The 13,230-nt window shown below is 41.3% G+C and overlaps 1 protein-coding gene across 1 annotated transcript in view; it reads right to left on the bottom strand.

The window, feature by feature from the left end:
• Positions 1–11,345, bottom strand: part of LOC102209711 (protein FAM150B-like) — a 14,286-nt gene extending 2,941 nt beyond the window's left edge. Inside the window, exons 1-3 of the mRNA XM_005749432.1 lie at positions 10,857–11,345; positions 9,942–10,138; positions 335–388 (exon numbers count right to left, since the gene is read on the bottom strand). Of these exons, the coding sequence (XP_005749489.1) occupies positions 335–388; positions 9,942–10,128 (241 nt within the window). The 5' untranslated portion in view covers positions 10,129–10,138; positions 10,857–11,345. The remainder of the gene's footprint in view (positions 1–334; positions 389–9,941; positions 10,139–10,856) is intronic.
• Between the last annotated feature and the right edge of the window lie 1,885 nt (positions 11,346–13,230).

Raw genomic sequence — 13,230 nt, 5'->3', positions numbered from 1 at the left:
TTTAAAAGAGTTAGAATATGAGTAAAAAGTGTTTTAATACTAAACTAAAAAGGTTATTCGTAGCATTACTGGATATAAAAAGTGAATCCTACAGAGGCTGAGTGAGAGGCTGAATGTCAGCACTGAATTAAAAACAAATATTAGTGCACATGTCAGGAGTCACTGTGAAGGCATCATTAATGCTAAGTGATATAAGCAGGTTTAGGAGCAATGACGATGCGTCTAAACCTCCACATTGTGTCTTTTCCAGCGGAGGCCTCACCTCATTCATCAAGAGGATGCCAAATGACATTGTATAACTCTCCAAACACCTGTGGTCTTATGGTTTTCATACCTGTCAGGTGTATGATGAAATTTTGCTTGCTGTGTGGGTCTTTGGGATGAGCCTCTGAAAAACAAATAAAAATCTATGATAACAAAACAACACTGCAGTCATTATAATAGCAGCAGTATATAATGGTATAGACAAATACTGGAGTCTGTTTATGCCACAATCTGATTTAATATGTTTTTTCCAGACACATAACATATTTAGACCAAGTGGGAATGGGCCCAAATGTTCACAGTGCTGTACTTACTACAAGGGTGTAAAATGGTCAAGGAGGCCTTTTTTTTTTATCCTCTAAGCGCATTTGGTTGTACAGAAATCAGACAACTATGAAGGAAATGGTTATAACCAATAAATATACCATACCCACAGGCCCGGAGATCAGTCAGCGATCCCCTAGGAACCATCACTTTTGGGGAAAAAAAAAAATTTTCTCTAACCGGCTGTTGAGTGGTTGCCGGGCAGTCACTTGGTGAAATTGGTTACAAAGACGTATAATGTATCACACAGTAAATGTCTTGCAATTGCTTTGATCACTGGCAGGTTACCGGTGTTGCTCGCAGTTTGCATGGAAGATTGTCTGCACACACTTGCCAACTACTTATACTGAAGAGGTCCTGAAGCTGTGAAAATGACAAAAGACAAAAACTGAACCTGCATGCCTTCAAAGTACTCTTCAGTTTCACTTGTGGACAGCCAACAATTTTCAGCAACCATTCTCCAACCAACAGGGGAATAGACAGACCTGTGGTTTCAAGGAGGTTGTACGACTGAGCCTTAGATAAGGTGTGAGTGGGCCTTCTTCAAAGTCCTCATCTCATATAAGGAAGTTCAAGGTAATACCTGAAATTTAGGGAGGTTGAACGTCTGGTGTCCTGGTGCAGCCACAACAACCTGGTGCTAAATGCCCAGAAGACAGTGGAGATTATTGTGGACTTCAGGAAGCACACAGCCCCACTCCCCCCATCATCCTGACTGACACCCCCATCACCTCTGTGGACTCATTCCGCTTCCTGGGTACCACTATCACCCAGGACCTGAAGTGGGAGCCCACCATCACCTCCGTCATCAAGAAAGCCCAGCAGAGGATGTACTTCCTGAGGCAGCTGAAGAAATTCAACCTGCCAACGATGATGCAATTCTACACCGCAATCATCAAGTCCATCCTCACCTCCTCCATCACCGTGTGGTACGCTGGAGCCACTATCAGGGACAAACAGAGACTGCAGCGTGTTGTGCGCTCTGCTGAGAAGGTGATTGGCTGCAGACTCCCATCTCTGCAGGACCTGTACACCTCCAGGACACTGCGGCGTGCAGCTCGGATCTCAGCTGACCCTTCTCACCCTGGACACAGTCTGTTTGACCTGCTCCCCTCAGGCAGGAGGCTCCGGTCCATTCGCACCAGAACCTCTCGCCATAAGAACAGTTTCTTCCCCTCTGCTGTTGGACACATGAACAATAACCGTATGACTGTTCCCACCACTAACACATGACCCTACGCTGTGTTGACTGCATCATTCCATGTTTGGCACTGATCACCACCTGCACTCATGTATATATCATGTATATATCTATCTATCTACTTAGCACTTTTAATTTTTATTCTTATTTTATTTTAATGTTTATTTTAGCGTAATTTATGACAGTATGTTTGCACTGAAGCACCGCAGCAATTTCCTAATGTTGTAAACCTGCTCAACATTTGGCAATAAAACACTTTCTGATTCTGATTCTGAAATGTTGCTGCACACTTTGACTATACTTTTCTGTCTATTTTTGTTTTTTATGTTCAGTAACTTGTATCATCAGAAAAAATGAGAATGTAAGAACAATTGTTCTCATAAAAGCCATCAACACAAAAATCCCCCATAAAGATTTTGATAAACGTGTATGCACTGGTGAGCTTTTCTATAGACAGTATTCACATGACACTCAAAGTTCATTATGTTCATTATCTTTAAGTCGTGTTGTATCAGAGATTAACTTTAGAGGAATTCCAGTTGACCATAGTGTATACATCTACTAAAATCCAATTTTAAAATGCAATACATGGATATAGATTAAATACCTAAACAATACGACACGGCTACTGTTTCCTTCCCCTTTACCCACAGTAGCAATACTAGTTGAATCTTACCTGTACTACTTTCATTCAAAAATGGCATCTTCAACAAATAGTTGTGTCATTTTCATTATGCAGAATTTGAGCGTATATTTGAGAGTAAATGTCAAACCAAGCAAAATTATATATGAGTAGCTCTTTGCAGTGGATGCACAGGACGTTATCGCTGGATCCTGAGAGAAACTAAAAAATAAAACTATTCTCAGGCAATTTTTGCACTAATAGGGATCATCTTTCCTCTTTGACTTCAAAGCAGATTTATGAAGGATTATGAAAGTAACAACAATACTGATATTACTGATAAATAATACAGTTTATTGCCCATAGTTCTGTTAACATGAAAGTTTGGAGATGTGAGATTGTAAGTGAAATCACATCAATTAAAAGAAGGACTGAGGCATAGAGGACAATTTAGGTTAGACAGGTTTAAGGTCAGTTTTATATGTCAGCTGGTTTGTGTTTGATATACATTCAAATTTCAAATCCAGTCATCTATTGCTATTGAAGTAGTATTGAGGTTTAGGTGAAAGAAAGAGTTTGTAAATCTGTTTATCTTTCTTATTCCAATTATACAGTGGTTGTGGCAGAGGTGGGGTTCTATCTTGGGTTTTTGTTGAGAAAGCTGCCACTGAAAAAGAAGGTGCCTTAGGCTGCTTACTCCTCTGTGTCCATGCAGAAAGGTTGATGTATTACTAATGTCAGAGAGGAGTGGAAGTAGAAGGAGATAGAGTCCACCAGGCAGTGACAGTGGTATTCATGATGTTAAATCTGAAGCAGTTGTGGGTGTGAACAGAGTTATCATGACACCTTTACAGATGATCTGTTGAATATACCGAGCCTCCCAGGCACCAAAGTAGTAGGAACATTTTTAGATATTCTTTGTTTGGGGTTTTGGACCATAGTTATTTTAACTGAGGGCCTTTTGACTTTGTATTGTAAAATATATAGAGAGTGTTAAACTAAGGGAGAAGAAGGAACCTAATGATGGATTAACAAGAGTCATGCAAACAGAGTTTAAATATACAGTTTCATTGGACTTTGTTTAAGCCTGGATTCCGATGTATTAATGGGTTGAGTATCCCAATCCAAAGAGTTTATAGAAAGAGTTTGGTAATGGAATATCCGGAAGCATTGCCAGAGTTGCAAATCAGACTGTGACCTGACTGGATGGAGATGGAAGGACTGTTGGTTTCATATACCAAAATGTCATCGGCATATACAGTAGACTCAATTTTATGATAGTGTGAAATGGCAAATAATTATATGAAATGTGTAAATAATACTGGTAAGATACCACAATGTGGAGTCAAACTCAGGAACTTCTTGCTGTGAGACAACAGAGTTTAAAGAAATATAGATCAGCAACTAGCCACAGGGGGCCACAAGACGGTTCCTACCAAAGCCTCGATAAATGGGGAGAGATGCAGGAAAGGTCTTTGCCAGCTTAAACATATGGATCATCACGAATAAGATTTCCACCTTTTGAGTGAGTTAGAAGGAGAGAATCTCTTTGCTTCCATCACAAGATCAGACTGGATAACAGTGTAATAACAATAAATCAGTGACACTGAGCCTTTATTATTTTTGTTCAAAACACAGTGGAAGAAACTGGGAGGCTTCACATTCTCATCTGACTCAACCATAAAAAAATCACAGAAATATGAAACAGATGTAAAAACTCCTGAAGGCCAAACTTGTGACATGACCTTGCTGATACATCAGCAAGACTGTTGTTTTAAACACAAGGAACTTACAAGTTCAGCTGCAGAGTTACCCTCTTTTCTCAAAAGACACTGAAAAGGTCAAACGTGTCTCACTAGTTTTCTTTGCTGAATAAATGGAGGTCACACTGATGTGGAAACCCCACGGACAGGCCTGAAGTCATTTATTCTGTCATATTTCTGTTCTTTGGCAATTTATGAAGTTAAACGCTCTGGGATTTAAATGAAATAAAAATAGGAGCAAATATATTTATCGTTATTAGGAATTTAGATGAACATAACCCCCCATAAATTTGGTCTCCTACAACAGTTGGAGGTCCAGGATCTCTATGATAGATAGAAGGACTCAATCTTTGACATTAAAGGACTTATTTCTAACACTTTTATCCAAAACATTGTACAGAAAGCCATAAGATAGCATAGAGTCCTGAAATCATTTGCAGCAGCACCTGTTTCACTGTTATACAGATGGCTATTAAAATCTCACGGGTCTGCTAAAAACACCTTTAAAGCCTTAAGTGAGCTTGAGGAATTTCTGTTAGCAAAAAAATCCCAAATTCACAAGCTGGAACTAGAAGTTGAACAATCTTGTTCAACATTCATGAGATTTATTAGTACAAGCAAATCTCTTTGCTTCCATCACAAGATCAGACTGGATAACAGTGTAATAACAATAAATCAGTGACACTGAGCCTTTATTAAAAGAACTCAACTCACTGCAACTCAAGCGGTGCATACATCTAATCCAGCTTGTTCACAGTCTCACAGGGTGGAAAGGATTAAGAGTTTAAGCAAAAGTAACAACATAATGGCTAAAAAAGTAAAAGTCCTGTGTTGTCACGCTTGACAAATTTCAAGATAAATGGCAGCGGGTCACATTCTAATAAAACATAAGGCCCATTCCAGTACCTGGACGACATGGGGAGAAAAAGGATTAAATAGAGTAAACAATAGTTCAAATGTCTGTTGGAGAATAAAATCCCAGAGGCTAAAAGTTAAATGTGAACACAGCTCTGAGGCTGATTCAAACAAGAAGTTCTTTTTATTAATCTGCACTGTTTTACTGCTGGACCCCTTTGCCTGCTTTTTAGAGAGTATAACATTTTATGTTGTTTTCCAGCTGTGAATTATGAATCATTTTCAAATTAAACTCTCAAAAGCTGAATGGAACTGTGAAAAAGGATCAGTCATTGGATGGATCAGCTACAACATGGTCACCCCCTCCTAAGCTGCCAGTCTGGCATGGGGGCGCTGGTAGTGTTGGGTCAGGCTTGTTTTAGTGCAACCCGCAGGTGATTGAATGAATCTGGGAAGTTTTTTACGCTTGTTGACATGTTTCTTGAGTTGCTTCCAGGCAGTTTTTGTGGTGTTTGATCTATGCATGCAATGTTGTTTCACCATGTTGATTTTCTAACGTTTTTTTTAACACTAACAAAGCATATTGGGAAGTCTGCTGACAGGGTAAGGTAGATACTTTAAGCCAAAATAATTTACATTTATGACTCTGACATCATCTGAAAGTAAAAAGTGGACACTGTTTGTAACCATCATTAAAGCCTTAAACTGTTCCTGTTGTGAGGTTAAAGTACTTTCTGCTGTTTTAAATCCCAATGTATGGTTCACACAATGCAGTCCTTTCTAAAATTGGACACATTTGCTCTGCTGAACTTTTTTCACACATAAGATGAGAGTGGACCCTCAGTAACAGTTATTCTACAAAATTTTTGTAGGGGTGGTTTGAGTCTACTAAATACAAGGCTTTGCAGTGAAGAAATATTGGCTTAAAATGATGGTAAAAGATAAAATGATCCTTTAAGAGGTGCCCTGGCTGATAGTTCCTCAGATGTGCAGAGGACCAAACGATGACAGCAGTCTGCTCTGTTAAAATTATCCTCACAAAAGTTCCTTTAAGGGTCTGGCCTCAGCTCGCAGCTCTAATGGAGCCAGCTGTAAATGCTCTGATGATTTAAGAGGGATTTGTCTTGCTGATCCAAACAACAAAAAGATCTCAAACGGCTGCAAGTCTGACTGATTGCGCCGTCACTCTTGAGGCATTTCTGCCTTTTCGGCACCAGCTGGAGACGAATGGACCTCACTCAGATTTCTCTGTGACATTGCTTTTGGTTTGTTCACACAAACAGAAATATTTGGATTTTCTGTCGTTCATCACACAAGACAATGCTTCGGTCTAGTTTTACTTTTTCTTTCATTTGTTTCACATAAACTGAATCTGTTTAGCTTGAGAACTCTTACAAAACAGACTAGTCTCAAAGTGTTCCATTAAAAATAAAAGAAGTCCTGCATGCAAAGACATTGTTAACATGACAAATGTACAATTTTGTTTCTCAGTCCCTTGTTGCTATTCATCCATCAGGATTGTTTTAGTGTCAGTTGCTTAGTTTTGGTGATATCCACTGTTGAGATGTTTGTCTTTTCCTGAAAATAATGTTATTAAATGGCATTCACTGGTGGTACTCAAAGCCCCAACTAAATAAATAATTAATAAATAATAGATCGAAATTAAATCAAATAACAAATTCAACATTTCTTTCTCAAATAATGACTAGACTACTTAAAAGAACCCCCCAAAAATCCAATTCTTGTTTAACAAAAGGTTCCCTGCTTTACTTCATATACAAATTGTATCCAGAAAAACAATAATGCTCCTCACGTTTGGCTTTTGACTGGCTCTAACCCAGCAATCAAACCTGTAGAAGAAATTTATAATCTGAAAAGATAATATACATTATATTTGGGTATGTTCCTTGTAGCTATTTTAAGAGTTGAGTAAATGTGAGGAAAAAACAAACTAATTGATGGGTTGTAAAGTCACAAAATTCCAGGAAAGTCAAATTGAAGCCCTAATAAACTATGTCTGTACAAATATTTAGACTGTATTTGAAATCCATTTTAAACTACCGATCATATTTTTCAGTGTTCTTTAATTAGTATTTTAAACTTTGCTCTGACACAGTTTACATACAACCATTTGTCATCTGGACCAAAGCGCTACAGAACCACATTAGTCCCTGGAACTATCATCTTTCTATGTTGGATTTATAGTCCAGCGTTGGGGTCCAATATTCTAAGCTTCCACTATGCAGAGCCGAGGATTATCAGCATACAAATATCACAGATATATTTACGTGCAGTCCTCCAAAAAGCCAGCAGTGTGCAGCCAGACTGCAGTGATGACAGATCAATAAAGCTGCCTGAAGCTGCATATGCACTGGAAGAAATTCAGGGCAATGTGATCACCAGATAAGTGAATGACACGCCACGACTTCAAGCAATCATGGGTGAAATAACTGCTGGCGATGGGAAGTAGGTGGGATGAGATAAACTTTTCTCAACTTCCAGGGGAACGACTGTAGCAACCACCAATCAGAGTGAAGAACACTGTTGATTGACATATTCCCGGGCAGCAAATACATTAGAGGATCACCTTGGCAACAGAAACCTGGAACTTCTACAAGCAACTGTTTGTTAGCTTCAAAGCAATGTGTGACAAGTAAATTGCTTCAGTTATTGATGCAGCTGGAGAAGCCTCAAGACGGTGGTTGTCATAGACTATTTTATTATTTTTAGGCTCTTTCCTGTTTAATCTTGTCGACAAACAAATGCAGACCCATTATTGGTACTGTTGACTCCGCCCACTGGTGACACTACGCAGCTGCACCATGATGGTCTGTAGAGTTCTGAGTAGCTCTTAGCTTGTTTGCACCTTCATTTCAGAGAAGAGGGTGCTGCCTTTTTGTAATGAGGAACCCGTTAACACTCAAGAATCAACAATTATCTGTAACTACTGGGGGTTGGGTTAGTTAGGTAATTCTAAAATTGCCCTTAGGTGTGAATGTGAGTGTGAATGGTTGTCAGTCTCTATGTCCTAGCCCCTCATCAGATTGGCAATCTGTCCAGCGTGCACCCCGCCTCTCACCTGTCATGGTCCTGGGTGTCTGACCCAGCATTTTGAATTGGTTGTGGCCTCACGATTCTTTCTGTTCATTTAAGAAATGACTTAAGTGTCACTGCTTTAGTGACCTCTAGTGCATCTGAGTTTATTTCAACTTTCTGGCTTTGGTTATTTGTTCTGTTTATCCCACGTCTCAGAGTCACTGTGTGTGTTAGTTCCTGTTTTATTTTGATAGTCTCCTGTTTCACGTGTATTATGTTCAGTTTCGCTTCTCCTGTCTTATCAGTCAGATTAGTGTCAGCAATGTTCCCGCCTGTGGCCTGTTTCCCTCGTTATCCTCTTTGTGTACGTATTGTCTGCATTGCCCTCTGTTCTCTGACGCGTTCTTCCTCATGGTTGTGAGGAAGGAGTAGGTAGTATGAACACATTTTCTGTGGAGCTCGACTGGCTGTAGGGGGTCCCCGTAGGCACCATGTTTTTCCATCTGCTGCCTTGCCTTTACTTGGTCCTCCAGCAATTAGAGTGCATGGATTAAACCTGTCACCTCAAGCCAACTTTTTCACCTCAACGACGCTCAGAATTCCCTGCCTCTCTCCCAGGGTAGAGAGTGGCCAAGCCTGAACACTAGCAGCAGTTGTCAAAGAAACAGGCTATGTGCAGCCCCAGCCTGGACCTGGGGGCAGCAGTCTGAGCCAGAGGTCTCCGTGTCGTCTGATCATGTGCCACCCAAATCAGAGGTCTTCACTATGCCATCTGATCCTGCTCTGTCCGAGCTGGAGTCAGCACTGCCCACACCACCAGTGCCCGAAACTCCGGAGCCAGAGCCGCCAGGACTAACAATTCTCCACTTTGACTCCTGGCCTCCGTTCCCATTGTCTGTGGGTATCTGCTGCCCGAGCCAGATGCTCAGGCACACACATACACATGCCTTTTGAGGGGCGTTGTTCTGTTTCTCATGTGCCCTCAGGTTTTTTGGTTCGGACTCTGTCTCAGCCTCCACGCAACCCTCATGAAGACAGGTCAAAGAGAATGGATGAATGGCAGGTTGGAGATTCATAATTATTTTATTCCTTGCATTTCTGGTACTCACTAGCAGGGACAGCACCATTTAAATATTTAGTCATACTAAATACTACATACTACTTTAGTCAAACTGCTACCCCCGTGACCCGAACCCCGATCACTGGCAGAAAATTGATGGATGGATCTTAGTGATATATCTGTACTAGCAGATTATCGTAGGCTAAACTTGAAAGCTTTGAGTTCAGTTATTAACTTTGAAGTTACACTTTGCTACATTTGGACTGGCGTCAGGGTGCGGTTTCCTACAAATGTTGAGTCTCAGGATGTGCAGAAGAGCAATTTTGACAGTTATGAGTACTTATAGAGCACTTCACATAGAGGTGAGTGTAACTCTGAAACTAAGTGTCAAGTATAGGGGGTAGCTCCTTAAAAAGGGTCATGGGATAAATGTGAGTGCCCGATAAGCATTGTGGTTTACAAATGGATAAAGAACAGTCCTTTGACATACATTTTAATTCACTGGAGTATGAATGAAACCACCTCAGGAGTTTAATTTTGCAGTTTGGAATCAGCTTTTTTGTGCTTAAAAACAGCCCCATCTAGATCGTGAGAGTGTATCTTGAACACAACAGGTTCACGGTCCTCCTAAATCAAAAAGGATTTAATGAAATTACAGCAGGAGGGGCCCAACAGGACGTGACGCCCTGCAGCCTTTTGCTTCTGCACTCATTCATATTTTTTGACTCTCTGAATGGATGAATAAAGTTCAAAGAGAAACCGCAGACCGCGGCGTGATTACGATGTTATCTCACTGTTTCCGCCATCAGTACTGACCCAGTCCGTGCTGCGACCCATGCTGTACTCCCCCGGGCGTCTCCGTCCTCGTCCTCGGGTACCGGCCGATCAGCTCCACCATGCTGCGGCTGTCCGTCTGCGTGCCGGAACCTCGGCGAAGGGCCGCCTCGGTGAGCAGCAGCAGGAGGAGGAGGGCGGACAGGAGCGTGAGCCGCGCGAGCAGCATCACCACGGACCTGAAGGTGCAGATGAGCAAAGTTCAGATTGTTTTGTAATAATGTTCCTCCAAGGAGCCAAAGCCGTTTCCTCCCACGTGCTGGATCTTCTGACAGAATCACATGATCTTCATCAGGACTCATGTGGACCCAACTGTGAATTTAACAGTTTTTAGGTCATAAGAGAGACTTTGACTCAAACTTTTTTGTAATGAAAAATAAAGATCATGTGATATGATCAAAAATGAACTTCTAATGAAACAAAACCTATTTTAATAAAACCAAACTTACCTGAAATAAAACAAATTTATCTAAAAATAATAATAATACTGCTGTCTATTTAAAGATACGGCGTGATTCTAACGTGAGTTTACTGCTTTTAAAAAATCCATGTAATAACGTTTTTCCAGGGTTTAGTTAAAGATTCAAGTTTTAAAAGAGGCGCGTTTTACGTTTGCTTTTGATTCATTCAATGCGGTAAACTCTTTGAATGATTCTGAAGTAAAAATGAGTTTCCAGCAGTAGTTTCGCTCCTAAACGCGCAAACAAAATATGTCCCAGTAAAAACACGTTTAATGCTCTCGCTGCACTTTAAAACGAAGCATCACCCTCACACATCCTGCAGTTATTACAGAAAACTGTTTAACATGTCACATTTTACGCCTAGGAGAGGTTTTCTGTCTGCGAACAAATTTCTTCACCGTTCGGCTGCTCCCTCAGCTCACACACTTAAGCTCACCTGTCTTCCCTGCGCAGCTCTCGGAGCGCTCTTTGATCCCGGGCTCTCCCTCCCGGGCTCCTCCCGCCGGATAATTACTAAACTTCTGCTTTCTGGTGTGTTTTCTTGTCTCTTTGTGCGTGTTTTATTATCCCGGGTTAGTTTCGAGCCGAACCGCGTGCCGAGCTCCAGAGGCCGGTGGCATCTTAGAAAAGCGCTGAACTTTGACTGAGCGCGTGGAGCTGAGGGAGCCCCTTCCTCCTCATCCTCATCTGGTCCTGTTCGCAGCAGCAGCAGCTGGCAGACAGCTGGACGGGGTCATTCCTCTGCTTTGCGGACCGAAGAGAAGAATTCTTGAGACTCGGACAGACTCTGGAAGCGTTTGGCACGAAGCACCTGCAGCCCGGGACACTTGCTGACCTCCGCTCCTCTGTCGACCAGTGGGATCGGCTCTGTGCCACGCGCTCTTTCCTCTGTGGAAATAATCCACCGTGTCTTCTACTCTCCACACGCGCAACTCCGACAGATTACGGAAATACGGCAGGAGGAGGGAGGTGCGTGCGTTTGGCAGCTAGCATGCGCACACACATACACCCGCGCACAGTCAGAAGATGACAGATGAGTTTCTGCCTGCAGACATCAGCGGTGCACCACTCCCTCTCAGTGGATGGAAAGAAAAATGCTTTGTGCGTCTCCTCCTCACCTCCTCTCCTGAGTTGATCAGTTTCTGGGCTTCCACGTTTGCTGTTTTGACGAACTGTTACAGTGGTACTATGTGTTCATTTGTGTTACACAAATGGTTTTTAATGAGGAAAATATAAGCGATCCTGGTTTCAACCGAGTGAACCAGAACCACAGCTAACTACAGCTATTTAACCACCAGAGCAGACCCACCTCCAAAATAAGCAGAAGAGAAAATATCCCAGGGTTAGGGTTTAAGTCACTTTAAAATCTTGACCTGCAGCAAGTTTTTTTTTTTTTTTAGAAAAACAAACATATATTTTTATATTCCATAGTCAGCATTTTGCTAGTTTAAATTTTAATTCAAAGTACATTTCATTCAGTCTTTTGCTATTTTTGACATTCATAAGTTAAAGTATCTCAAATTTTAAACTTAATAATTCAACATTTTGAACAACTGTTATTTTAACAGCTGTGGATCTGAATCGGAGGGTGAGATCATTTATCAGACTGTGTGAAAGTCTCCAATAAAGCAAAGGTCACAGGATACATGCTAATGGATTGGTGACATCACCCAAATTGCCAGTATCATTCATGCTAAGCCCACAAAAACAGACAATATTTCAAATGTTTCTGAGGCTTTTTTTTTCTTCTTTTTTTTTTAATTCTGTAAAACAAACAAATTGTGACTAGACATTGTGGCTTACCCTTTGTTTGAAGTACTCTTTTGTATGATACCTTAGGTCTGATATCTGGAAGATTGTTCTTGAAATATTTTTATAGCTTGTGTTTTCACACTGTGTGTGAATCGGTCTGTCATCATGGCAAAATGTGGTCCGGCGGAGCCCTGAGGCAGTTGCGAGTACTGTGGCAGGTGTTTATATGTCTGTCTGTCAGTTGGTTTTCAGCATTATAGAATTACGTCTGTGCAAGATACAGTCACAGAATTTTAAAGGTGTGTATTTGAGATCAAAATGAAAGCCGGGTTTGATGTGAGGTGGAACTGATGGGTTGAAATATCAGCATGTTGATAGGGGGGGAAAAAAGTATAGAGGACATATGAGGTTCAAAACAGATTGAAACCAGAGACCATCTTGTCAGGGGATCACACCAGCCGCTATACCAGCAAGTTTTCTGACCACACGCGTCTTTGAGCTTTACCTTCATTTTGATCTTGGCTGCATACCGTTAATATATTGCGTAACTGTGTCTTGCACTGTTGCAATGCCAATGTGTTGAAGAAATCTGCCTGCAGATATCCAGACAGACATCACATCAAGTACTCAAAACTGCTGACAAACATGTTCACATGGTAAAAACTGTGTTTTTATGGCTTCTACTTCCACTTCTGAATTATGACTTGACAATGCTTGGGTAAAACATTTGTTAGAGTTAGGCATAAAAAGCAGTTTCCCATGTTAAAGTCGTGTGTTGTCTTGACCCATCCATTCACCCTGGCCTCCTCTCTGTGATGAGTTTAAAGCTGTAAAGCAACATCACCAGACCCCCCTTTTGCACCACTCATAAGTTCTTTGATTGCTAGTGGGCACTTGACATTTTATCTAACAAGGGGCTGTAAGAAGCAAATAAAGAGCACTGTCTGCATCACAGAGTACCGTGACTGGGTCCTCCTTTCCCCACATCCCCACGGTCTGCCAACACAGACTGTGACACTGTCCGTTTTTCACCTCAGACTATGCCAGCACCAATGCAA

This window comes from Pundamilia nyererei, unplaced genomic scaffold (assembly GCF_000239375.1).
Source record: "Pundamilia nyererei isolate P.nyererei 1_Seehausen unplaced genomic scaffold, PunNye1.0 scaffold00244, whole genome shotgun sequence".
Classification (NCBI taxonomy): domain Eukaryota; kingdom Metazoa; phylum Chordata; class Actinopteri; order Cichliformes; family Cichlidae; genus Pundamilia; species Pundamilia nyererei.
Note: the sequence above shows the minus strand (reverse complement) of the source record. Positions and strands in the feature narration are given on the sequence as shown.